At 33.1% G+C, this 27,808-nt stretch overlaps 4 protein-coding genes and 2 pseudogenes across 4 annotated transcripts in view; 1 reads left to right on the top strand and 5 right to left on the bottom strand.

Annotated features, from left to right (window-relative positions):
* LOC101495018 (uncharacterized) overlaps positions 1-1,301 on the bottom strand; it is a 10,158-nt gene extending 8,857 nt beyond the window's left edge. Inside the window, 5 exon segments of the mRNA XM_073368876.1 lie at positions 1-23; positions 115-247; positions 766-834; positions 914-1,000; positions 1,095-1,301. The exon segment at positions 1-23 is cut by the window's left edge and continues 4 nt beyond it. Coding sequence (XP_073224977.1) covers positions 1-23; positions 115-247; positions 766-834; positions 914-1,000; positions 1,095-1,226 — 444 coding nt within the window. The 5' untranslated portion in view covers positions 1,227-1,301.
* Positions 1,302-1,968: 667 nt separating this feature from the next.
* On the bottom strand, positions 1,969-4,400 carry LOC101494694 (uncharacterized). Its single transcript, XM_004501769.4, has 2 exons — positions 3,453-4,400; positions 1,969-2,847 (listed from the first exon to the last, which is right to left on the bottom strand). The coding sequence occupies exons 1-2, from the start codon at positions 4,223-4,225 to the stop codon at positions 2,220-2,222; spliced, it is 1,401 nt and encodes a 466-aa protein (XP_004501826.1). The 5' UTR covers positions 4,226-4,400; the 3' UTR covers positions 1,969-2,219.
* A 735-nt stretch (positions 4,401-5,135) lies between these two features.
* On the bottom strand, positions 5,136-6,424 carry LOC101501391 (uncharacterized; annotated as a pseudogene).
* A 218-nt stretch (positions 6,425-6,642) lies between these two features.
* LOC101501076 (uncharacterized) lies at positions 6,643-8,429 on the bottom strand (annotated as a pseudogene).
* Positions 8,430-11,799: 3,370 nt separating this feature from the next.
* LOC101494384 (elongator complex protein 3) lies at positions 11,800-18,677 on the bottom strand. Its single transcript, XM_004501768.4, has 9 exons — positions 18,080-18,677; positions 17,593-17,662; positions 17,302-17,474; positions 16,622-16,796; positions 16,074-16,240; positions 15,727-15,946; positions 15,491-15,595; positions 12,448-12,600; positions 11,800-12,249 (listed from the first exon to the last, which is right to left on the bottom strand). The coding sequence occupies exons 1-9, from the start codon at positions 18,547-18,549 to the stop codon at positions 12,091-12,093; spliced, it is 1,692 nt and encodes a 563-aa protein (XP_004501825.1). The 5' UTR covers positions 18,550-18,677; the 3' UTR covers positions 11,800-12,090.
* A 2,550-nt stretch (positions 18,678-21,227) lies between these two features.
* The window catches only part of LOC101493854 (uncharacterized), an 8,998-nt gene continuing 2,417 nt past the window's right edge, over positions 21,228-27,808 (top strand). Inside the window, exons 1-9 of the mRNA XM_004501766.4 lie at positions 21,228-21,487; positions 21,599-21,627; positions 21,732-21,834; positions 22,891-23,248; positions 23,733-23,899; positions 24,260-24,536; positions 25,365-25,573; positions 25,965-26,063; positions 27,016-27,545. Of these exons, the coding sequence (XP_004501823.1) occupies positions 21,337-21,487; positions 21,599-21,627; positions 21,732-21,834; positions 22,891-23,248; positions 23,733-23,899; positions 24,260-24,536; positions 25,365-25,573; positions 25,965-26,063; positions 27,016-27,545 (1,923 nt within the window). The 5' untranslated portion in view covers positions 21,228-21,336. The remainder of the gene's footprint in view (positions 21,488-21,598; positions 21,628-21,731; positions 21,835-22,890; positions 23,249-23,732; positions 23,900-24,259; positions 24,537-25,364; positions 25,574-25,964; positions 26,064-27,015; positions 27,546-27,808) is intronic.

The following is a 27,808-nucleotide window of genomic DNA, read 5'->3' as shown; positions in this document are numbered from 1 at the left end:
GTTTGGAGATGTAAATTCACCACCTAAAGCACCGGGGGAAAAAAACGTTGAATTAATTTTCAAGTGTGATCCACAAATTCCCACAAACATCCAGACAAAGGCAAAGTCAATTACCAAAAATATAAACAAAATTCTTCCAAGCAACAGCCTGATGAGCACTGCGAGGAGGAGGGCTATTAGGACTTGAAATCAGTTTCCATTCCAGCTTCTCAACATCATACCGGTAAAGATCACCATAGACAAAAGTCTGTATAGATTCACATCATGATGGTAAGTGGCAACTACTTAGGGTTGTTTGGATCAACTTATTGAACTAATCTATCAGCAAAATCATTTGAGAGACTGTTTGGAAGAACTTATGATATGTCCATAAGCTCTCCAAAATAGCTTATGAAAACAACTTATAGCTTATATGAAAACAGTTTCTCACTCCAGCTCATTATAAGTGTCTCATTTGAGTTGTATACAATTGTGGTGTTTCCAATGATAAAATGAGTTTCATTTACTAAAATACCCTTATGAATAGTAGTTGTGAAATGGTTAGCTGAGTTGAGATATCATAGATAAGGGTATATTAGTGGAAAAAATAATTCACTTTTCATTGTTAATATAAAGAGACAAATAATGTGAGACAAATAAATATTGCAAATGATATTAATATGAAATACAATAGAACTAGAACTAGCTCATACATAGACACTAATAAAGTTGTTTAGATCAAAATGAGAATGCTTCAATTCAACAAATAACCTAACCTAACCTAACCTTGTTCCCATTGTAGAATTCACCTCCATAGAGAACCAACTCCGTCTCTTTCAAAGGATTAACAGTGAGCTGCACAATCAAACGTAAGAATGAATCAAATTCAAGATGCCAAGAGTGAGAAATGCAATAAACGGGGTTGTTAGTTAACCGTGCAATTGGAGCGAGGAGAAGGCGCGGGAACATTGTCTTCAATATGAACTTCCTTCTTTTTAGCTTCTTCCTTTTGAATATTCAACTGTTAAAACAAATATAAACATTTTTAGGTTTAAATAAACTTGGTCATAAGCTAGTTAGTTAGTGTTTAACTGTAATAAGTGAGTAACGAATACCAAAATGGCGTCGATGTCGTCCTCGGGGGAAATCTTTTTAGTCTCCCTGCGAGCTCGTTTCTCATCGGCTTTTGCGGTTTTTCTCTCTGTTTTCTCTTTGCCTTTCCCAGCTTTCTTCGTTTTCTTCCCCATTTTTCTTCTCTCTTACTCACCGCTCTAAACCCACCCTGCCGCGCCCGCCGCAGCTTCAACCAAACGTATAAATTATGTGGCTTTCACCTTGCGTCGTCGTTTCAGTCAATATAACAATATTTTATTAATTATTAATTTTCTGATAAAAAATTAATTCATTTTCAACATTTTTTTTTTTAATAAAAGATAAAAAAAGGTGCTCTTAATTCTTAAATGAAATAGGCTTGTATAAAATACATTCTTAATTTTAATTTTCTTTTTGTATTTCCACATGTTGTTTTATACTTAAAACTAAATCATATTCCATACATTCTCAATACCGAAAGTTGGTTCTAGCTTCTTTTACTAAATATAACTCCTTTTTATCGAAATGTTTAAATTTTATTGATTATAATTTATAGATATATGATTATCAATGTAAAAAATACTTGTCCCAATTACATTTAAATGCTAAATTGGAGTGCATTTTGATTAACAATTTCCTTATCACAAATGTAGTGTTAATAATGAGTCTAAATAGAATTGTTAGTATATCACTACAAATCTTTAAACATAATGTGTTCCAAGTTTCGACCCCGAAATTCCAAGACAAATCTTATTCATGCTCTCAAGTTTTGAGAATTGAGCCAAAATCCAAAAAAATTACTTACGTCTTTTACTATTATAGGTAGATAGATAGAAATACATTTTAGCAATGCAATTTTTTTATATTTTAGAAGAGTTTTGATTTAACTAATTCAACTACCATGAAAGAGTGATAGTATGCTCCAATTTTATAACATTGTCAATGAAATAATCTATGGATGTGGGAATTCTTAGTGTTTGAGTATCCATCTTCGCCATCCTACAAAGCAAAGGAATAAAATATGTGCTCCCTAAAATAGGTAGAAAATAATTGCTATATAACATCAGCTCTAACTTGTGTGTATTTAAATTAACAGATAGATGATCATGATTTCAAGTAGCTTCTTGGAGGGCAGAAGGGTAATCCTTTCAAGAGTCAATAACCCCAAAAGCAAGAGCTATTAACTCATTTGATAAAAGGAAACCATTTGGGTCACTTAGCCTTATATAGGCAACTCTCCTTTCTGAGTTAGTTTCATCCAAATGAGCATTTTTTACATCATCTATTCCAATGGTTATCCTTTGCTCGTCCAAGAAAACCACGTGTTCACTCTCAACATAAGGTTTATAAGCCTCAAGCAGAGACAAAACCAAAGAGCTGCCAAATGATTCCCCGAAACGTTTCAAGTCTAGGCCTCTTGCTGTTCTTAGGGACAGCATCACAACATCCATCGCTGTGTCCTTGCCATGAATGTCGTTATCAGATGAGCTATTTACTGATCCATTTTCGAGATTTTGCACGAAATTCATGTACTCATTCACCATCTTTGGTCTTGAAAATCTCAACCCACCAACAAAACTAGTAGAGCCAAGGCCAAAGGCATAGAAAGGCTTGTTCTTCCAATAGGTATAGTTGTGTCTGCACTCATAACCACTCTTACAGTAGCTGCTGATTTCGTAATGGTTATAATTTGCATCACCAAGCATTCTTGAGGCCATCTTATAGAATTCAGCTGATTGTGTCTCACAAGGCAGTGGAAATTCCCCCGGTGCATACCTGTTAACATTTCCACCTTCAGCTAGCAAATCATTATAATAAAGCACAAAAGTTATTTGTTAGTATAAAGAGTAAATCATCAATTTTGTCCTTAATCTTACACACAATCTTCTACTTCGTCCCTTGAAGTAAAGGAAAATAATAAGCCAAGTCTAATGTTTTGTCAAACTCATCCAATCCTATTGGTCATTATTGTTATACACTGACAAAATATTTTGCAGATGTATAAAAGGCTATAAACTATTTATTGCTTTCATTAGGGACAAAGTAGGAGAAAATGAGCAAAAGTTAAGAGACAAAATTGATGGTTTACTCGTGTAAAATATGAAATTGGATCCTCTCTACCATTGCAGTTGTAGGGACAGTTAGATTTATTTTACTCCATAAATCTAACAGTCTCTACAGAGTATTGTCAAATAGCAGTGGTTCTATATCATAGAGGAATTTGAACAAAATGCTATGGTTCCATGATACACTAATTAGTATAAAATATTGTCAAATAGCTACTATAGTGGCACAATAGCATTGTAGTATTGTGGAATTTGAACAAATTATAATTTTCTGCAAAATGTGATTGACAACACTTCTGTACGGGTGCCACTTACATCCTTCCAAATTTAGTGCCTTGTTCAATTTGCAAATCATAAACAGAAACATGAGTTGGTTGTGCTTCAATGGCAAGCCTTAAACTTTCCTCCCACATGTCACTAGTCTGATGAGGCAATGAAGCTATAAGATCTATACTCCAATTCTCAACCCCACATGACTTAACAATATCAATAGCTTCATGAACCTCTTTCAAACCATGTGCTCTCCCACAACTCCTCAAAAGCTTCTCTTGAAACGCTTGAACACCCAAAGAAACTCTGTTCACTCCCAACAACATCATCTCTTGCATCTTCTTATAATCAAACGTGCCAGGGTCCATTTCCATTGAAATTTCAGCACTTTGACTCAACCCAAATTTGTTCCTCAGAGTCTCCAAAACTGAGGAAACCATGGTTGGAGGAACGAGAGAGGGTGTCCCACCTCCAAAGAAGACAGTTTGAAGGGGCGTGTTTGTATTTTCTTCGTCGATTTTGGTTGCGTTGATTTCTCTGCAGAGCCATTGTATGTAGTTTGAGACACGTGGGTCGTTTTGTGTTTGGGTTGAAGCGGAGCCGAGAGCGACGATAGGGAAGTCACAGTAGTGGCAACGTTTTCGACAAAAAGGGAGGTGAACATAAGCTGAAGAAGGGGTGTGTTTGAGAGAGGAGTTTTGTCGAACAGGTTGTGTGCTGTTTGAGAATGTGTTGGTGATTATGTGAGATGATAGTTTTGGTGATTTTGGTTTGGGGGATAGGACCAAGTAAATGGGTGTGAATGTTGATTTTAACATTGTTCCGGGAATGGGTGCACGTGAGTGAGTGAAGTATTAAATAGAAGTATGAAAATTGTAAGTATATATTTATATATATATCTATAATCTTCTATGACATATATAAAATCAATATCTTATTTTGGTGTAAAAACAAAATTTTCAACTCTACATTGAAAAATGAGTTATAGCGAATAGAAAACTAAATATAAAGAATAAAAAGAACAATATGGGAGAAGATGAGAAGAAAAAAGAAAGTATTGTTGCTGGTGTAACAAATTATAAATTGTTTGATGGATAACTAGTATATATTATTGTAGTAAAAAAATGAACAAAAAAGAAACAGAGAAGTGTGAACATATCTGCTTAAACGTGTGAATTTGGAAAATTACATCATCCAATGACGGTAAAATAATCGTGGTTGTTGTTACGGACCAGCACAAGCATTTTCATGTTAATTGCCTACGATTTTCAACAAAAATCTATTATTAATTATTTAGGTATTAACATTCCATTCATCTATTATGAAAACAAAATCCTTTTTTTTTTAATCTTAATAAAAAAAATCTATTTATCTCACAATAAAATAGACTAGAACATGACCTGCGCGTGGGTTTAATTTTAAAAATATTGAAAGGTGATATTTAATTATTATGTATATTTATGTTTATAAATAAAATAAATTAGATGGAGTAATATTATTTTATGCCACTATAGACTACTTTACTTACAAATTACTATTTTGATAAATATATTGTTATATTAATTTATATAATATAATAATTTGAATTAGTATTGACATTCAAGATATAATTTTATCGGCATTGACATTAAAGACATAATTTGAATTTTATCATCAATTCAATTCCATACAAAAAATAAAACTTACAATAAATAAATTGAAACCGTAAAAAGAATGTCGTCAACATGTTTATAAATTATTGAGAATTTCTTTGTACACAACATTTTTTGTGTCGGCACATGTTTTCCTTCTTCATATAAAATAACAATCTTCAAATCTTCCATACATTTTACTCGTGAAATAGCCACATAAAATTGACCGTGAGTAAATACAGGTTGCTTTAAATACAAATCACCGTGAAAAGGAGATTGACTTGACTCTTATTTATGGTAATTGTAAAACACAACGACAATGGAAATTGTCTTCTCTAGAATTTAAATGGGAAAGCTGGATCAGATGGAAACAAATTCATCTTTGGTATATAAATCTTACCACCACCGATGTTTTTTCCCGTGATCACATTTTCTCCAATACGACAATCGAAATTGTCTTGTCTGAAATTTAAATGGGAAAACTAGATTAGATGAAACAAAATTCATCTTTGGTATATAAATCTTATCACCGATGTTTTTTCCCGTGATCACAGTTGCTCCAATAATATTTGTACACATTTCATTTTTGAGCAATCTTGTTCCATTACATAGTCCATTAGCTTGATCAGTGTTCCTCAAAAGCATGACTAGAACAACAATCTTTAATCTTAATCGGTGATTTGGAATTCATGAACATTTCATGTCATTCAAAAATTCAGGTGTGAATCAATCTCCGTGCACAACACAATTTTCATCAGAAAAGACAGTTGAGTCTGAACTAATATATTTCTTTTCCTCAACTAGAATTAATGATAAAACAACTCTTCTCAAAATATCAAAAGGTGTTGAGTTGAAATCCTATTCAAATTCAAACTAAGGATTCTTGTGGTTCTGGAGGATCCAATTACAGGAGAACCGGGAACGAAGAGCTTCTCCCCCCCTTTTTACGTCAGACTCTTTAGTCTTAAGAATGTGGGTTTTAAGTTAAGAATGAGTAATTGCACTTCTCCGACCTTTAACTGTTCAAGCTGAGAGCAAATAACTAATGTGTTCCGCCTTTTTTTCGAACAGGGTTCTATGGTCAGTCCGCGACCCCTGGATGTTGAAGGCGTCCTTGGGGTGATCTCGTAGTTCCTACGGGGTGGAGACGATGGGGTATGTCCATGGATTTTCTTTCCTTTTGTTTAGTTTTCCCGCGAGTTGAAGGGAGATAATGCATCAAGTTGTTCGCAAGGGCCAGCTTGATCCTCTTCCCCAGGATCTCAGATGAGGAAACCCTAGGAGAGCCACCAACTCCAACTACTGTCCATGTGACCAACTGTCCATCCTACCTCCTCTACGTTCGTGACAGCCCATCTTTGTCTCAGTAGAGTCTTTCAGTGGCATGTTTTGGTCCTCTTTCCTATTACTTAAAAAAGTGAGTCGTCGGTTCAGGTACAAGATACTATCATTACCGCCTGGACAATTAGACCTCCAACCCGTAATCGCAACGACCCAATTGCAAGAGCGGAGCTCTCGTGCGTCGCACGGATACAAATTACTATATTGATAAATATATTGTTATAATAAAGTTATATAATATAAAAATTTGAATTAACATTGACATTCAAGACATAATTTTATTGACATTGACATTAAAGACATAATATGAATTTTATCATCAATTCAATTCCATACAAAAAATAACTTACAATAAACAAATATAACCGTAAAAAGAATGTCGTATACATGTTTACAAATTATTGAAAATTTCTTTGTACACAACATTTTTGGTGTCGGTACATAGTTTTCCTTCTTCATCTAAAATAACAATCTTCAATCCTTCCCTAGACTTTACTCGTGAAATAGCCACATAGAATTGACCATGAGTAAATACAGGTCGCTTTAAATACAAACCAACTTGAGAAAGAGATTGACCCTGACTCTTATTTATGGTCATTGCAAAACACAACGACAATGGAAATTGTCTTCTCTGGAATTTAAATGGGAAAGCTGGATCAGATGGAACCAAATTCATCCTTGGTATATAAATCTTATCACCGATGTTTTTTCCCGTGATCACAGTTGCTCCAATAATATTTGTACACATTTCATTTTTGAGCAATCTTGTTCCATTACATAGTCCATTAGCTTGATCAGTGTTCCTCAAAAGCATGACTAGAACAACAATCTTTAATCTTAATCGGTGATTTGGAATTCATGAACATTTCATGTCATTCAAAAATTCAGGTGTGAATCAATCTCCGTGCACAACACAATTTTCATCAGAAAAGACAGTTGAGTCTGAACTAATATATTTCTTTTCCTCAACTAGAATTAATGATAAAACAACTCTTCTCAAAATATCAAAAGGTGTTGAGTTGAAATCCTATTCAAATTCAAACTAAGGATTCTTGTGGTTCTGGAGGATCCAATTACAGGAGAACCGGGAACGAAGAGCTTCTCCCCCCCTTTTTACGTCAGACTCTTTAGTCTTAAGAATGTGGGTTTTAAGTTAAGAATGAGTAATTGCACTTCTCCGACCTTTAACTGTTCAAGCTGAGAGCAAATAACTAATGTGTTCCGCCTTTTTTTCGAACAGGGTTCTATGGTCAGTCCGCGACCCCTGGATGTTGAAGGCGTCCTTGGGGTGATCTCGTAGTTCCTACGGGGTGGAGACGATGGGGTATGTCCATGGATTTTCTTTCCTTTTGTTTAGTTTTCCCGCGAGTTGAAGGGAGATAATGCATCAAGTTGTTCGCAAGGGCCAGCTTGATCCTCTTCCCCAGGATCTCAGATGAGGAAACCCTAGGAGAGCCACCAACTCCAACTACTGTCCATGTGACCAACTGTCCATCCTACCTCCTCTACGTTCGTGACAGCCCATCTTTGTCTCAGTAGAGTCTTTCAGTGGCATGTTTTGGTCCTCTTTCCTATTACTTAAAAAAGTGAGTCGTCGGTTCAGGTACAAGATACTATCATTACCGCCTGGACAATTAGACCTCCAACCCGTAATCGCAACGACCCAATTGCAAGAGCGGAGCTCTACCAACTGAGCTACATCCCCCCGAGCCAAGTTGGAGCATGCATGAAGGAGTCAAATCAGTCTTTTATTCTTTTCCTTGGCGCAGTTGGGCCATCCTAGATTTGAACCAAAGACCTCGCCCGTGAAGTAAATCATCGCACCTACGGCCCATCCAATTGGGAGAGAATCAATAGATTCCTTTTCGGGAGCGATTCATCCTTCCCAAACGCAACATACAACTATCCATTATAATGCGCTCTCCAAGTGTGCTTGTTCCCCTTTCTTCCTTACCGTGGTAAGTCTTTGTTCAATAAGACTGATCAGAAGAAAAAAGAAGGTATTAAGAGACACTCTAAGATCCTTTTTCAAACCTGCTCCCATTGCCATCTCTTCATAGTATTTCAAATTGTGCATGTTCTGTAAGTGGATATGTCAATTCATAGTATAAAGTTAGTATTTTAATAAATAAAATAATAAAATTGAATAAGTTAGTTGGTAGTACTTTTAGTTTACTTTTAACCTTACTTGAGTTTGAAAGAAATAATTTATGATTGAATAAAAGCTTAGTACAATTCGTTACATTTTTTAGTTGACTTTTACCATTAAACATCTTCACTTTTAGAAAATGAGCAAGTACAACAACCTTTTGAATACAACCGGATTGCAAATATGCATTCAGTTCATCGACATAGGATCCAAATAGTGCACATTCAATTCTTATACTACATAAAGAAAATAAAATTAGTTAATAATTAATAGAGAAAATTATTAAATACTGAAAAAATTTATATGGTATAAAAAGCCTCACCCATGTGACTCTAACTCAATAACTTTAAATTTTATACTTTCCTAAAATAATAATGATTAAACTGTGAATAACTAAAATAAAATAACAATGACAAATTGAAATAAATTTACCAATCAAGTAATTCACGTCAACATTTCGAATTTATGGGAATGAAATGAATGAGTACGAAGAGGCGGTGAATAAACTGGTTTCTAATTCTCGGACCATTTTGCAAATTCAATTTGAATTGGTGTCCGGTTGTTCTATATGCTTCAGAGTTAGACGCAACACTAAGAGAACGAAAGTTGTACACATCTCCCTCATTAATATTAATCTCAAATCAAGAAATAAGAGTGTTTCACATTATTGCTTGAATTTTATCACTCTAAAAATATGAAACATAAATTTGTTAAATTAATAACATAACAAATAAGTTTTTGTATAATTTAAAACTTTGAATTTAAAAAAGAAAAATTAAACCTTGCCATCCATCAATATCATTTTCATCGCATAAAATTTATGTTCCATCAATACCATGTACATCGCATAAAATTTATGTTTGACATTCAGATCAGACATAAACCACAGTCGCACAACTCTAACTCTAACAACCAAATTTCATGACTCCTTTTTTTGGAGAAATTGAAGCAACAAAATCTGTTTTTTTTTTTTTTTTCCAGACATCGGAGAAAGATAAAGAATTATGTATATATGAGGCAATATGAATGATATTTATAAGAAATGCGCCGAAAATGAGATATTATTGATGAGAGACGATTCAAAACGCCTAAGTAAGAAGAAAAGTGGCACTAAAAGAATTCGTACAATAAAATAAATTTTTTAATTAAATTAAATTGAAGCTTGTTAAATTAGTGTTTAAAAAGTCATTACTTTCAAAAAATTGTAGTGGTTGTGTAATTGATTGTATTTTATTTTTAATTTATTCTTCTTATTTTTTTAATTGGCCATTAAATTCTCAACGGACGCATCAAATCGTAATGTATGAAAGTTTTATTTTTTTTCTTTAAAAAAATCTGCATAGGTGGTTATTTCTATTAACCATTATTTTCAAAAAAATATATCAAATTGTGATATATAATGGAAGTTTTATTTTTTTTCTTTAAAAAAAATGCACAATTAGGTGGTTATTTTTATTATAAAAAACTTCATATTTGTCTAACACTCTATTTAGCACATGTCAAATTTGTCAAAGTATCATGTTTGCTATATTATATTTATATAGATTAGGTTAGATGTAGTAACATAAAGCAATGTACAAAAATGTTAACATTGTAATTTCCATGCTAAAACTGAAAGAAATACAACCTACATGTAAATTTAAGTCTTTATGTCACACAACAAAATATTTAAAGATACAATTATTATACAAGTAATTTTTATTAACAACTCATATATTAGATTGAACTAATATCGATTATGTAGGCAACCTTTGTTGCTATTTTAGTAGCACATGCTTTAGTAGCATATATATTTAAAATTGGCTAAAAGAATTGGGAAAAGATAAAATAACGACGCAGTGAAAATAAGTACATACATTGCAAAAAAATTGAAGTGAGGAAAAGTGGAAGAAAGTTGCATCTAGAATTCATTTGCAAAGGACTTCAGAGTTCATTCAAAGACATATGTTAACTCGTTAACTCCAATGTTTAATAAATGATAATCGAGGATTCGATCTCCCTTAATATAATTAGAGGAATGCTAATGTAAATTATTTAGAAGTGGTTTGTGGCTTCTACCTTAGCAAATTTTTTATACAAGAAAAAGATATACTTGTTGCTGGAAAATTGGTCAAATAGTTAGTGTGTCGAGAACCAACTAATTCTACGAAAATTACCCATTGTTTTGCTCCTATAAGTGTTACTTAACATTTTGAGAGTGAGATACCCGAGACATCTAAGCGTGGGAATTGAAGTCATATCAAAGGGTAAGAATTTAAATCATGTCAAAGAATGTTTCAAACTGAAAAAAAAAGACACATGAGGTTGATTAAATTTGTAATTGAAGTTTCTATATTAATATGATTGATTATATATGTGGTGAATGTTACACCTACCCTCGTGATAGATGGACAGAGAATTGAGAGCAGATGAAGATGAAGGGATGCAGAAACAATGGGTATCATGTAGTGTATAGGGGCAGAAAATTTTGTTATATGCATCAAATATGAGTGACATTGTTATTTTCTAATATGTTTGTTGTAACAGGTGTTTGTAAAAAAATTATGCTACTTAATTATGTGGAATTAAGTGGTGTTTAAACATAATTGGTTTATATATATGGTTCCATAGGAAGAATGTGTAACCGGTGAACAAGAAACATTATGCTTTAATTTGTAACTGTTTATGAGTAATGAAGGGATATATCGGTTTAATTAATTATTAATTTTGGGATAACAAAAAAAAAAGGAATATGGAAGGGTTGTAAACAACACATGATGTGAAATATGAAAGATAGAAAACTAACAGAGATCGAGGGTAAGACAAACACATTAGAGTGACATCAAATTTTTACAAATGTAAAAGAATTTGATAACGTGGCATAATAAGTGTTGACATGACAATGATATATAGTTGGGTGATTGTTTTAATATATTATAAATAGATTTGTGAGATAAGACCTAAAAAATAGATTGGTTACTCCTTAGGTTTAAAAAAAGAAGTACTGAAATTTTGATTTCTTAATTTTTTATAGCAATGTTACGACTTAGAATACGGATGGATAGTGATATGGTTCAAATTTAAATATATAAGTGTGATGCTCAAGCAGCCTTTATAAGAATAAATTACACTCATCATATATTCTAAGATCGTGACTTAACAACTTTAAAATTCTCATAACTCTTCCTAAGATCTGTAGCTGTAGTATTAGGGACAAGAAAATGAATCTTGCAAGTTACAACAGTGCAATAAACTCGCATAACTATACAGGCAGCTTATGTTCGAAAGAAAGTGCATGGTAATGTCTGTGACATTATGTTTGAATATCCATGTAGAAGGCTCAAATGTATATCTTTGAAGTGCTTCCAAATCGAAATCTAAACACTTATATTGGGCCAATTGTTGGCACTACTTATATTGGGCCTAGCAAAAATACCAATCTATGAAATCCAAGAAGCCAACGAGTGAACTATAAAAACCAGTAACTTGATTTGCAATACTAACCGAGAGAATGGGAGGCAAGGGAGATATAAAATACACCACCAACACATGCTAAAAATTACGTGACAACTATTATTAATTATTACATTAGACATTTCACCATGTAAGGCCCTTCAAGCTCATATCCCAATTTTCTGTAATAATGGCGCGTGCCAACCCCAGAAATTACAGCTATCTTAGTTGATCTGTGTTCTTTGCTGGCAATCCGCTCTGCCTCCTCCATAAGAAGTGTACCATAACCCTGTCAAGGAAAGGGGCGTGTTATTGGTATCTTTTTCTTTGTATATATTATTATTATACACGGCAAAGAATTTTATAAACACTTCCATAACTCCAAAAGCAAAACTCAGTAATTACATTCAGATAGTCTTATCCAATAAGATCGTGAGAAGATTCTTATTGATGTCACATGCCATCTATGTATTGGCATGAGCATTACCTGGTGTTGTAGCTTGTCAGATTCCCGTCCATGAACTGGTACAGCAGTTCCATAAACGTGAAGCTCACGAACAATAGAACATTTCCCCATAAGCTCTGGACAAGTAGTGTTCCGGCCACATTTTCTCAGTCGCAACAAACCAACGAGGATATCCTAATTAAGAACAGAGAGCACAATCTATGTCATGGCCATGTTTCATCAACAACAAAAAATTTAAACTGCAGATAAGAACAGGTTAAGACATGTCCCCTTGATTCACAATAAATAATGCAAAATATTATACAACAGGAACAATGCCAGCGGCAAACTAGGCTCACATGTCACAACTCTTAGGCATTGTTTGGTAACACCAATAAGCTAACTTATAGCTTGTTTGATCAAATGAGATGTGTTTGGAAAACAAGTTTTTCTTACTAACTTGCAACTTTTTTTGAGATGCTATTTTAACTAACATTTGAACTTATAGCTTATAATTTTTTCAAGTTTCTTTCAATTTTAATCTTATTATTTTAAATTAATTACTTCCTTATTATTTTGTAAAGTGAAGTTTATATAAATCTATTGTGTACTTTTACGATTATCAAACATATGTTAAAGATTATCTTTTACAGCTACTTTAATTTGATAGGTATCATGAAAATCCATTCTTCTTCATTTTTCATGTATTAAATATGATTCTTTGAAACATGCATGTCATATAATGAACATTATATATATCAGAAGAACAAAGAGATTGTAAATTATAACTCGTATTACAAATATGTATTATGTATCTATTATATATCAACTAGTAAAATATTTGTGTTTCCGCACGGGTACCATGTCGTTATTATACTTTTCTTCTAGATAATAATTAAAGAAAATCAATAAAAAATTAATCTCTTATTTATGCTATTGATATAGGATACAATTGATCAATTACAAATATTTATCCTATGCTTTTTTTTTGTATCAATGGCAAATATTTATCCTATTATTTTATATATTTATCACTGATAAATATTTATTACGTATTTTTATGCATCAATTATAAATACTTATCCATTGTTTTTTAATATTTATCAATGAAAAATACTTGTTATGTTTTTTTTTATGTATGAGTGTGAAATGTGGTAGAATGTAAAATTTGGGTAAGAATGACAAATATTTATCCCATATTTTGTAGTATTGATTAGTGACAAATATTTTCTTCTGTGTCTTTTTGTATGTATCAGTGACAAATATTTGTCCCTTATATTTATTACTGACAAATATTTATTCTATTTTTTTTTAATAAATTTTGAAAAATATCATTTTTAGAGATGTCTGATAACTTAGAAATAGAAATAATGTTCAAGAATTTTACAATCTTATTTGTGGTTTCGATCCTAAAAAAGACGATGATAAAGTTGAAGCAAATTCACACAGCTCGTGAAGATGAAATTGATGGTGGTGAATTTGAAGAAGATTTTGAGATAGTTCCAATTTCGAAGGATGTTATGAATACATTATTTAAATATTGTGGAACAGACATAAACATTGAGGTTGTTATTTGTATGAATGAGTTTGATATTGGCACCGTAACCAATACAATGCCATGTAATAATGTGCTTCATTATCGCAATCATGTAACTATACTTGTCCCTTGTATCGGGATCCATCACTATGATTGAAAAATTATACTTTTGAAATTAATCTAAATTGTGAAGGTGAAAAGAAGAGAATATAGAGGGAGATTCTGGGTTTTTTATGCAATTATGTTCAATTAATTTTTTTTATTAAGTGCTCTATTATTTTTTACTACTACATTACTGTTAATTTTTAACAGTTATTAAACTATATGAAATCCGTCAAGTTAATTAGTCTCTAAATTATATGAAATTTATTAAGTTAATCATTGTTGGTGTATATTGACAAAATGTATTGAGGACTAAAGAGATTTGATACAATTTAGAGACTAATTTAGCCATTGTTTGGTAACATCAATAAGCTAGCTTATAGCTTATTGATTAGCTTATAAACTTGTTTGATCAAATGAGACGTGTTTGGCAAACAAGATTTTTTCACTAATTTATAACTTTTTTTGAGATGCTATTTTAACTAGCATTTGAACTTAATAGGTTTTTCAATTTTCTTTCAATTTTAAATTAATTACTTCCTTATTACCTTGTAAAGTGAAGTAACTGTCCCATTCTTCCACATTGATGGGTGGTTAAGTTCATATTCTCTATTCAGGGAACACCCCAAGTTCCCAACCATAGCAATTACTAAGTGATAAAAAAAGAGGAATAACCCTACACAATGGCCATACAAATTAGTACTGCCAGTTTTCAATAACTATATTTTTGAAATAATTGTGGCTACACCTATTATTCATGACATAAGTTCTTCTTACTTCTCACTTCCTAATCTCTAATGTGGAATTTTCCAACCCTTTCATCTCGGTAAACAACCCAGACAAAATCAAAGAACATGTGTGTGTTTCCAATCTAAGAATTATCGATCAAATCTCACGAACCTGTATATGCCTTTCTATTTACCACTTGCTACACATGATTTCTAATTTATTCAATGTGTTTCTTGCATGTTAAAATTGTTCTTCGATTTTGACTATCTCTATGAATAAAAAAAATATATGATTCAAGGTACACAGATTTCGAAAGTGTCAATTGATGATTTTGTGAGATAAATTGAAGGGATATAACACGTTTACATGCACAGGTTCTTGGAGATTATAGTCTCGGCAGAGCCGTCTCACGGGCTATTTAAGGAGGAGTAGAAAACCCTTATGCTAGGCATTAGTAGAGATTAATCACAACCATTAATCAAGATTTGGAGTAACTTTAAAAAGTTACTTTTATACTTTTATGTCATTTTATATTTATAAAAGCTAAATTTACCGAACACTTTAACTTCAACTGGCAAGTTTTCCAACTATACGCTATAAGTTATCAACTAGCTTATAACTTAGTTTTACCAAACAGAGTCTAGCAGTAGAAAATGATGATAGATACAAGGATAGGCAAAATAACAAAAGAGTCCGAGGGAAGAAAAGTAAAATTACTTGTCGTGTATCTTCATATGACAGAAATGTTTCCCAACCTTCATTTGCCATATAATCACGACGAACAAGTTCAACCTCTTCTGGCTTAATTTGGTGATGAATATCCTACAAAGAAATATAAAATGTTTTTTAGTGCTCCAAAATAAATACTAGTGAACAGAGTGTCTCAAGAATTATAAATCTTTGCAATCTTTGTCAAATAAAATTCCCAAAAGAGACCGGTTCTAGATAATTACCTGGATTCCAGCTTCTCTGGTCCGAACATCACGACATTTTAATCCCAGGTCTTCCATTCGTGCTAATGCTAGCTCCCTTAGATTCCCTTTCTCAACTCCAGAGGTAACCAATGGCATCGGAATATCCCGCTGAACTCTATAAACACGTGTCCACGGGGGTACCAGTGCAAGGATCCTTGCTACGATGTCCACAAGTTGCTCAGGTGGATAATTTCTATACCTACAATTATAAATTTAACAAACAAATTGACTTTACATATGCCTTTTAATCCTGATGAATATTGATATAGAAATTAAAGATTTTGAGAAAGAAGTATTCCAAAGAATACATTGCATTTGATAGCTACCTGCCAGTTTTCCAGAGCTCATACAGCCCAGTTCCACGTATTACAAGAGTGGGGTATATTTTAAGCCCGTCTGCTCTAAACAAGGGACTTTCAAAAAACTCTCGGAAACTTTCCATGTCCCTTTCAACACCAACATTTGGAAGATCAGGCATCATGTGAGCAACTACCTAAAGCAAACGCCAAAAAAGAAAAGCATAAACAGAATGATAAAAAAATAGTTTGGTCTTACAACATTCACAACCAACCTACTGCCTAGTTTGTATTCTAAGGGATACAATTAGGGAAGTTCAAACCATTGGGTTGTAATATGTCCATAGAAAGTTGCTTATTATACCAATGAATCTACCCAAAGCTTGTCCTTGTCTAGACAAATATGATGAGACAGCACACAGGGTAATAAAGTTCATGACATATTCAAGTGTGAGAATATATATTAATAAATTTCAAATAAGAAGACTAGGCATAAGGGGCATATAGGAAAATACTTTGACAGAACAAAGCTGTGATTTTTTTCACAGAAGGTGCAGATTGATACAACAATAACAAACCTTGAAACCGGCATCTTTAGCCAGGCAAAAACAATCAGCTACAGCAGCTACGGTATGTCCTCTATTGGTGTCACGAGCAACATCCTCATAGGTGCTTTGGACTCCAATCTCCAATCGTGTACAACCATAAGAAAGCATTTGTCGCAGGTGAGGTCCTAGGCAATAATCAGGCCTCCTGAGAAATTTAAGAACAAAACTTTATAAGCTGTTCATTAACTATTACCATCTAAATTCTAACAACTACTCAACGTTTCCACGAAGATACTCATTGATGTGCTCAAACACAATATGCAGGTTTATGACATTTTGATAGTTGTCATAACAATTTTTGTGAAGTATAACCTGTTTCGTTATTTTTATTATTCTGCCTTCGTAAGGGGAGCTCTCTTACATGAATCAGACGCAGTAATGTCTTCTTATGAATCATGTCTAAAGACAAATCATTTAAACCAAAATCCATCATAAAAGCCTGATATGTAGTTTTTCTTGGTTTTGCTCAAGTTCTAACAATTGAATTGACCTCCATATGATTCACTCACTTCATAAGAATTTCAAAAATGTTTCCTCCCCACGTGTTTAACCAAATACCAAGTCACTCCTCCATTCAAAACCTTACACAACAAAGCCTCAAAATGTAACACTTTTGCAACATACAAATAATTAAATGGCAGGCAACTCACGTTTCAATTGTCATGCCAATACACTTGGTTGCACTGTGCTCAGAGTATGCCACCGCCTCTTCTACATTGGCAGAGGTGTGTCCAGACAAAGCATCGTGAAGATTTCTTATAAAATAATCACGGTAATCTGCCGGAAGTGACATGAAAGTTCCACCCATTAGGATAAACTCAACCTGAAAAACAGTAAACCATGCCCGCAAGGACGTTACGATCATACAGTAACTACATCCACACAAATTTCATGCACTTGGAAATTGGAACACACAATAAACAAAAAATAGAGCTCCAAACCTTGTCTACACTGTGACCTAAACGCTTAAGCTGATCTATCCTACCTCTTGCCTGCACATAAGGGTTATACCTAAATCCAAAGCAAACAAAGTCATCAAATTAACATGTGCTTTATTCTATCGGATTTTTTTTTCTTCATATTTTCATGGATAAAACACCATTTTAGTCCTTGAAAGTGTAGGACGGTGTCACTTTATCCCTAACTTGACCAAAAACTCAAATTAATTCTCAAATCATCAAAATAGTCCTTGAATCATAAAAAGTTAGTGAAAGATACGATCTATTAAAACTAAAACTAACCGTTATAATGTTGGGACTAAAATAATCGTTTTAGATGATTTGATAATTAATTCGGGTTTATGGCCGGACCAAAGTGACCGTGCCCTATACTTGTAAGGGTTAACATGGTGGTTTGCCCCTATTTTCATATAACAATTTACATTTTCATTTATCATAGGAGAGATTGAAAATTATAAAATTAGAGTACCTAGCTCGAATTGCACGCATACTAGTAGGTTCATAACCAGTATAAGACTGAGTACTGTATTCAAAATCGGAATCAGGACCACCGGGGCAGTAAACACAGATATTACCGGTAGTGGCGATGTGAGGACAACGATGAGGCTTCGACATGACGGCAACGACGGCAATTCCAGAAGCAGTTCGGACGGGTTTGGCTCGGAGTTTGGGAAGGAGAGCCTCTCGTTCGGAGTCAGGTAAAGCGGCGATCATTTCAACGAGCTTGGGCGCACGTGAGAGGCCGTATTTACGGCACGCGGCGGACTTGAGAGCATTGAGATCGACTTTGTGACCTTTATGAGATAGGTCGACCATGGAGTTCACGATTTCTGCTATGGCTCGTACACGCGCCTCCTCTTCGCTGAGGCCGTGGCCTTCGAAGCCTCCTTTTCCTGGCCGTGGTGCCTTTCTTGCATCTGCCACCGCTGCGGCCGCCATTGTCGACAACTGCAAAAGCCAAAGCAAGCAAACTGTTTGAAGATTGTCTCGTGCTTTCTGCTTCTAATTAGTAATTACTCATCAACGCATTGGCAGGGTTTAAGTTATAACTTTTTTTTAGAGGAAAGGTTGTAACTTGTTAATAGTCAACTAAATCTTCTTAATTTTACTCGCTCTATACTCGTATACAAATGAATACTGAGTTTTAGCGTTATTTTTATTCTTTTAGTTTTATCATTCATTTACAATTTTTTATACTAATTTTATTTTTTTTATTTTAATAAAATAAATTTAAAAGGAAAGATAATCTCTCAATCTATATAAAATAATTTATAATTCTCCTTCTCATATCATAATATAAATAAAGTTTAAATATTAAATGTGTAATGTTACCGTGATTTTTCCTCAAAGACCATCGTATTTATAATATAATCTCTTAAATTTTTATTATACACGCTGATTTTTATGATTTAAAAGTTAAAAATATACAAGAGATATTACTCGCTTTTTTGGATCTAAGAATTAAAAATCATAACCTTTGAATAAAAAAAAATATTCCATGAACTGATGACTCATGTATTAACTAAAATATTATAATTAAAATTTTTAAATGTCATATAGTTTTTTTTAGTTTCACATGATTAATACAGACAAGTCGCAAAAGTTATAATTTCAATTTTCACATACAATTTTCACAAATAACACAATTCACACAATTCTTACAATTTTTTAGAACTTCACACAATTCAATCAAAAAATATATATTTATTTTATTATTTTTATTTTTTCGAAAACTTTCTTCTTGAAAATTACATCAATTTTATTTTGTTTAAACATCGTGTCACTCCTAAAAAACACATGTATTAATTAAAACAATTCCCAATTAAAAAAGTAGTATATCAATTGTTAACATGTAAAAGTTTGCTAATAGTTAATAGTTAAGTTGCTAATTAGAGTGTTAGAGTTTTCGAGATTAATTAGTTTATCATTCGATATTAGGTAGTTTATTTATATATACAACTTTTTGTATTAATTTTATTATATTTTATTAGTATTATATATAAAGAAAGTTTGTTGTATTAATTTTATTAGTATAAAGTCAAAGAGAGGGAGAACAAATTGAACAGATACACGAGAGAAGAGAGGTAGTAGGTGGAGAGGAAAAATGCGAAATGCAATGTAAATTTCTCAAAACTATAAAGGGTTGAAGATATTTTAATAATTTATCTTAGTTTGATTGATAATATAGATTTATTATATATATATATATATATAAGGGTGTTGTGGCCTCTGTCCACTCTAAGAAAATCCGCATGTGGACAGATAATTTATAAAATAATCATATTTTTTTTATTTAATACGCTAACAAATAAATCACACATAAAGAAAGATGACATAGACAGATTTATATTGTAAATTGTATCTTATTTATGTTTTCATATCTTTTAAATGTGTGAGGTGTTATGGTAATATTCTTTAAATATATTAAAATTTTAAAAACAAATGTAAATTTATCTTTTATAAATTATTTTGATCTTTAGATTTATTTTTAGTTTATTAATTTAATCTATAAATACATTTTTTTCTAATCAATTCGGTCGAAAAAATTATAAAAAAATAAAAAGACATTTGATAATGTGTTTGTAATTTTAATAAGTTACGCATTTCAAACAAAAAAATTATGTACTATTTTTTTGGGTACTATATGTGTGATAGTAGTTGAAAGAGATATATAAAATCCAATTATCTAAAATTTATGAAACCACCCCTTATCACAATCCCTTATTGTTGTTGATAGGTGTGTGTTCTATTGTTATGACATAGCTATAGACTATCTTTATGGGGTTGATCTTACCATTTGATAGGAGTCTCATAAGTATTAAAATTGTGTTTTATTTTAAGGTAACTATGACTTGTGAGGTTGGTGCATAGTGAGTGCATTGTTAAACAAATTTGTTTTCATTTGCCTTAACGAATTTTGATTATATTAAAATAGTTGAATCACTGTTCGATCTCTCGTTTTTATTGTGAAACTAATCAAATAGATAATATATTCACAAAATTTGATCTTCGTAGGTTCAACATTAAAATAGATTTTGACATTATTATTGTTTTTTCTCCAACTTTGATGGCTAATAAAAATATTGTTCATTTTTATAGTGACATGTAGTCTTTTTCTTTATTTGTTTATTTTGTTCTCCTTCCTTTCATAAAAAAAAACATCACATACCCTAATGTCAATTTCATTCCTTTTATTTATAAGAAAAGGTAATCACCAAATACAAATTAACAATATCTAGCTACTAACTAAGTCTCTTTCTTTCTTTATTTCTTTTATTCTCCCTTCCTTTCATAAAAAAAAGTCACAAACCCTAATGTTAATTTCATTCCTTTTATTTATAGAAAAATGTAATCACCAAATACAAATTAACAATATGTAGCTACTAACTAACTAAAACAGAAAAAACAAATACTAACATAACAAAACACATCATATCCACATATACAATTACAATGAGTTCATAAAACAAATGTGACATAAAAGTACCAACTTAATACAATTTTTGAAATAAAAGACCAATTTGACCCCAAAAAATTGCACATCACAAGAAACCAAAAAACATATTTAATGTAAGCAAAAACAATTATCTAGCAACTAGCAAACTAAACTAATAAACGACGTCGCTTAGGGACAATAGACGTATATGGAGCTTTGCTAGATAGTTCGGTGAGAATAATTGAACTGAAAACTGTAATTGGTTTTGATTCGTTTCTGTTTGGGAAACTATGGAGAGGAAAGAATTGGAAGGTGCAGTTGTTGACAAGGTTGAACAAGTTATGTCATCTATAAACAACGCCAAACACGTTGATCAAGTTATTACTGCGCTTCACTCCATCGCCACCCTTCTATTCCCTCTCGACCCCGCTCTTCTCTCAGGTTCCCTCTTATCTTATTCGTACATTCTTGCGTGTTCATTATACCCTAGGACTGAATAATTTGATTTTTATCAATTATTTTTGTTATATGCCAATGTATTCAACTTTTCAGGTAGCATCGATGAGAGTTACAGAGAACAGGTTTGTGTGTGTTCGTTCACGTCTTGCAATTTTGCAGTTTTTACTTTTGTTTTATTATTGATTACATGTTAATCATTCCATGTTTGTTCTTGTGTTTTGTTTAGCTTTTCACTGTTAAAGTTCTTTCTTCAAAGGAACGAGATGATTGGTGGCATGCCTTTTATCATGGACCTGCTTTTCCCACGCTCGCTAGGTTCTTGTTACTAGGTAATGTTTTCTTTACAGTAGTTTGAAGTTGTTTTTTCTTCCCCGCATACACTTGGGAAGTACACACATCCGAAAACAACCCAGTTTTTACGCCATCCGAATGTATATTTTTAGACAAAAATATGTTTTTTTTGCCCTTCGGATGTGTACTTTTGGACAGAGGGGTTAAAAGAAACTCTCCTTTTGTTTTGTCTATTTGCTGAGGACGACAATGGATTGGGTGACCTATATCTGCTTGGGTAGAATGGTAGACTCATTATTACATAAGTTTTAGTTTGGTTGAATATGGTTTTCTGATATTTATAGCAGAATTGTAAAATCTGAATGTTGTTATATACTAATATTAATGATGAAAAATAGCATTGCTTGAAAGTAGTCAAAGTACAACACATGACACAATTCAAAAAAATATATTAAAAGATCATGTGTTGGAAAATTCACCTTAATTTCTGCTACGTTTGGTCTGTTTTTGGGCCACTTGCCGGCCTTCATTGCAGCGGTACACCACAGCACCATCAGTGTACTGGGTTGAGGGGGTGAGTTTAGTCTCAAGTGTTCGTAATGTTGGAGAACCCTCACCTCACAAACTGGTTTAGTGAAAGTTAGGCCCTAAGTCTATATTCCAAGGTCACCTAATTTCAAACTTAAATATTAAAAATAGAATCATTTAAATTGATTCAAGAATTACTGAAATCCTAATAATAAAACACAACTTTTATTGTTTGAGTATAAGTATGGTATGATACTATAGCCCTCATACTTGCAAAATTTGTAAGTAATAACCTAGACCCTAATTTAGACCCATTTGATAGGAAAAAATAAAACCAACCCATTTGGTCGGTGTCTCATTGTCATCCTTATTGATCAAGAATCAATTTAATGGTACATGTGGATGTGGAGCATTTGGCTAAGAACTTAGTTGGTGGTTCTTCATTCAGGGATCAATTTCAGGTGTAAAGTTAGGCCCTGTACATTTCTTCTCATATTATTTGCTCAAAAAACAATATTGTATTTTTCTTTCCCTGTTTTTCTCATATGGAATGCAACTCCCTGCAGATGTTGCCTCCAACTGGTTGGCTTGTTTCCCCTTTTCAGCCCAGAAGTATGTTTATGATGTTTTCTTTGTTCACGGATTTGTCACCGAGGTTTTGCAGATCTTGGTTCCTTTTCTCCAGCAGAATAGGAGTGATGATATTGATATTAATGTTGTCATCTCAAATTCTGAAAGATTGCTTGTACTGTGCCTACTTGAAAATAATGGAGTGCTCCAGATAGCAAGAGAGTTTGGCAGTCTTTCTAATTCAAAAGGTTTTACTGATGAAAAGATCAAGTTGGCTGTATCTAGGATGGCACAGTTTGTTGCATCTATTCCCGACAAAGCTAGAATGAACTCCCCGACTTCATTGTCATCACAGTATCCTTTTATTCCCTTGGTTTTGATAGTTTATGGTTCTGTATATTGACATGATTTTGCAGTAATTTTCACTTAGATTTAGATATCTAGGGATCACATACTTTATAACAACATTTTCAAATTTTATTTTGTACGTGGGTGGTTGGAATGACATTTGGTTTTGGATTTTCCTTTTTAATTATGATAGAGAGATGATAGAAGCTAATTAGAGAGATTGCATTTCTGGAAACACTGAAAACAATGTTTTGACATTTTTCAGAATTTTTCAAAAATATTCAATCTATTTTTAAAATGCATTTTCAAAAACTTTCATTTTCTAATATTTGTTTTATCAATGGAAATGTAACAGGAAATGCCATAAGTAAATGGGCCCTAATTGTTTAACTATTTTCATAGATTTAATATGATCTTGGGAGGGTTTATCCAGATTATATTATTATGTTCCTTCATAAATTCCCGTTTTTTCTTCACCAAGCATATCCAGTGTATTCTTCAGGCAGATTATTGTCCAAGTACTCTCCCTGGAAGAAGAAAGAGAGGTGATTTTGCTAGAAAAGCTAGACTCCTCCGATGAAAATGAAATGGACAAAAATGGTGCACTGTTATTTATAGGGGAAATGTTTTCTCGCATTTGTCGCCGTGGTTCTGCTGGTAACTAGATAATTTCAGACACTGGAACAGGTTTTCTAGCTGCGTATGTTAGCTGGTATTATTAAACAGCTTTGAATTAACTATCAGCCTTTGTGGCCACACACACACACACACATATGTAACAAGTCTGGAGCACCAATCGTTATGTTGGAATCATTGTATATAGTGAAGAAAATAAAATAGGCATTTTGTCACTTGTCGTACAGTTCATAGTTTATGAAGTAAATGTCACATACTCAAAGGTTATAGTTTGCTTAAAATTGCAGAAAGGGACTAGCGCAATGAAGTTGGTGATCTGCAGTAATGACTCTTATTATCCCATGCCATTGTTGTTGCCTGATCGAATCTATTTTCTTGTAGATCTTCTTTCAAGTGAATTAATACCCCGAGTTCTAAGGCTCGTCAACAGCTGCTTATCATCAAGTAACAGTTCTATTGCCGAAGAAGTGTTTGAGTCAAAACCAGAAGCAACGTTTTGGTTGAGAATGATGGAATCAATCAGGGATACTTATACCACGGAAAGAATCTCTGAGCAGATTTTGCATGAGCTAGCAAGTCAATGCGCAAATGATGTTCAAGCATATTGGGTCCTTTGGCTGTTTTTCCATAGAATTTTCAAGCTTCAGGCTTCTGTCAGGTGAGTGGAAATGTTTATTAGTTTTTCCTTCATTCATAGGTCATGTTGAACTAATCCCCCATTTGGATTGAGGGGAAGAAATCTGAAAATATTTGCTGCATGGAAAAAAAAAAGTAATGGGAAAAACATGAATTTAAATTTTAAGTTTCCCCACTTGCAATTAATTTTCTTTCCTCCTAACCACTGTGCCCCTGTTTTCCCTCCTGCAATCTGAATAGACTACAAAGCATGAATGTTGCAATAATGTATAATAATAATGACTTGTGTTCTGGATATCATGGTTTAGATTTAAAAGAATTGATTGATGCATGCATATCCTTCAAAAAGTGCTTGATGAAGGTTTAGCTTCTTGCTTGAGGTTATTTCACTGTAATGCTGGCGAACTATGTAATAGAAACTTATTAAGGGAACTGATCTTGAGCGTACTTGAATGTGACTAATTTATTTAATTTGTTGACAATCTCTTTGTTTGTGCATCAATACTTTGTTATTTATTTGAAGGTCTAGAAAAATGTATGAAATGGGTCTGGGATACCTGCCAAAATAAAATCATGTGGCCAATGAAAACAACAATGTTCTATGTTCATCCATGAATTCTGTTTTGCAGCTTTTGCTTTCTGCACTCTGTTGCTCCTCAAGTTGTAGGTTATTGTTGACATTAGGCTGTTGCATTATGATACACACGTGTAAGATTATATAGGCATGACAGCACCATGATGAGCAGTTTTTCCCCTCTGTTTTGTTAAATATTTATTTTTTATAATTGTAATGATGTATCATATACCAGTGTTGATTCATTCTCTTGCAATATTTCATGGCTTCTCCCAGGTCTATGTTTGTTGATAAATTCCTGCTCTGGAAGGTATTCCCTTTTAGCTGCCTGAAATGGATCCTTCAATTTGCTGTTTATGAATGCCCACCTAGTACCTCTTTATCAGGACATAATCGCCCTGGTCTTTTGAAGACAGTCCATCGTCTAGCGGCAACATGGTCTAAGAAAGAATTTGTGCAAACAGCACCTATTGAGCAACAAGCTTGTATCCTTTTTCATCATGCTGATATAATGAAAAAAACGTCAGAGTTGGAAGATGTATAATATCTGCATATGAATTAAAAAGGACAGCCTAGTGCATGAAGCTATCATAATCGTAGGATGTGGGGCACTGTCAATTGTATGTAGCCTTACATTACCTGCGTAAGTGGAAACACTATTTCTACAACTACAGTCCTTAATCATCAAGTCAAAAGGCTGCCTTGCTGTCTTGTCATGGCTCACCTGAGTAACCCCATGACCCCTTCTTACTTGATGTTCATTGCTGCATTATGACTATAACAATCTCATGTGCTTTCCTCCACTTAGCATTCCTCAGGACTGATGCCATCTTTATTATTGTGATACATATATTTATTTTCCTATATTTATGTCAGATATAACTGCTGCTCTTGGCCTTTCTCTAGAGACAATGACTAAGGAGGAACTGGATGGGATGAAGGATGTCATGCATTTGATTCTTCAAGGAGTTAGCGGTAATTATCACTTACTTGACTATGGGTGTCTTTGATAATAGGAACTATTATTGTCCTCTCTCAGGGAGTGTTTGAGTAAACAGCATAATTTAAGTGCTCATTCTGTAAGAACATATTGTATAAAAGCTTATGCATAAGTTTTTTCTACAAATTCAATAAATAAAAAAAGTGTAAACTCTGTATAGGCTACGTAGAAGCTATTCCTATAAGCTATCAGGGAGGTTATTAAAATAAGTCGAAAATAACTTATGGGTATATTCCAAACTATTTTTATCAGTTTTTTCATAGACTTGCACAAGTGGTTATATCATAGCATAAGCCCATAAGCCCAAATAAGCTCTTCTAAACATTCTCTAAATCCTATTGTAGAACACTATTTAAGCATGAGGGCCTTCCAGATAGACAAATGGTTCATCTTGAACTTGCTGTATTATTTCCTATGGTGTTGCTTTCAGTTGACTCAAATACGTCAGATCTATCAAATTAGGTTGAAGTTGAATTCTACAGAATTCTATGCTTCTGATTAAGGACCTTTCTTCAGTACCCGTGGTTTCCAAGGGGTTTCAGTACCTCCATACTAAACTCCAATAAGAATCTAACAAGTCTGTTAAATTGCCAGGAATAATTTTCTATTCTGCTCCTTATTTTAACTATACTATATAATTTTATATCTTCCAAGTTTTCATATTTTCTAACAAGCCACACCACTGGATTTTTGTCATTGTGATATATTATCAGGAAGAAATATCCCATTGTTAAACAAGATGGAATAATTTGTATTATGAATGTGACTTCTTTGATGAATTCCTTTTTCCTTGGCGGGTCAATCTTCATGTTTATCTCACTCCCACTCAGTAGTCTTATAAATCTGATTATCAGTGGATCACTATCCCTTCTTGCAGATCAGTAGTCAGCATTCATAATCATCTAATTTTCTGTATAATTGTTTCAGGTAGGTTGGAGAGTCCTAATCATTTAGTTCGAAAAATGACTAGCAACATTGCTTTGGCATTGTCTAAAATTATTGATCCGAAAAATCCTCTGTACCTTGATGATAGCTGCAATGAGGAGACAATAGATTGGGAGTTTGAATTCACTGGCACCAAGAAGGGGACGCCAATTGCTTCAAATTCTAGAAAAAAAGGTGTTGAGGAAACACAGATGCCTACAGTTTCAGGTTCAGAGGGGAACTCTGATTCCCTTACCAATAAAGAGAAAGGTGTTAGTGTAACGGGTAAAAAGAAGTTATTGGGCTTTAATGTGCTTGATCCAGATGAGATTGTCGATCCAGCATCACTGAATCTTGAATCAGATATTGATGATGAGGATAATGATGACAGTGCAAGTGAGAACTCCTATTCCTCAAGTGATTCATCTTTACAGCCGTATGATTTGTCAGATGATGACTCGGATTTGAAAAGAAAAATTTCACAGTTATCCGATGTAGCTGCGGCTCTTAGAAAAACCGATGATGCTGATGGGGTTTGTCTTTTCCTCTCAGTGCACCTTTTAGTTGCATTTTGATTATCTGTCTTGTCTACACTGAGTGCGATCTATTGTACAGTGATAAAAAATTTAGCCGGCTATTAATAATCAATTTTTTCAACAATTACTGCATTATCAATTATTTTATATATATATATACATTCTGGTTTGGACTTTAGACTGAGCTATTCAAAAACCTATTTGTAGTCCTGACCGACCTGATGCATTCTTGCCTTTGGCACAAATTTCTTGATATCCTG

The sequence above is a fragment of the Cicer arietinum genome, chromosome 5, assembly GCF_000331145.2.
Source record: "Cicer arietinum cultivar CDC Frontier isolate Library 1 chromosome 5, Cicar.CDCFrontier_v2.0, whole genome shotgun sequence".
Classification (NCBI taxonomy): Eukaryota; Viridiplantae; Streptophyta; class Magnoliopsida; order Fabales; family Fabaceae; genus Cicer; species Cicer arietinum.
Note: the sequence above shows the minus strand (reverse complement) of the source record. Positions and strands in the feature narration are given on the sequence as shown.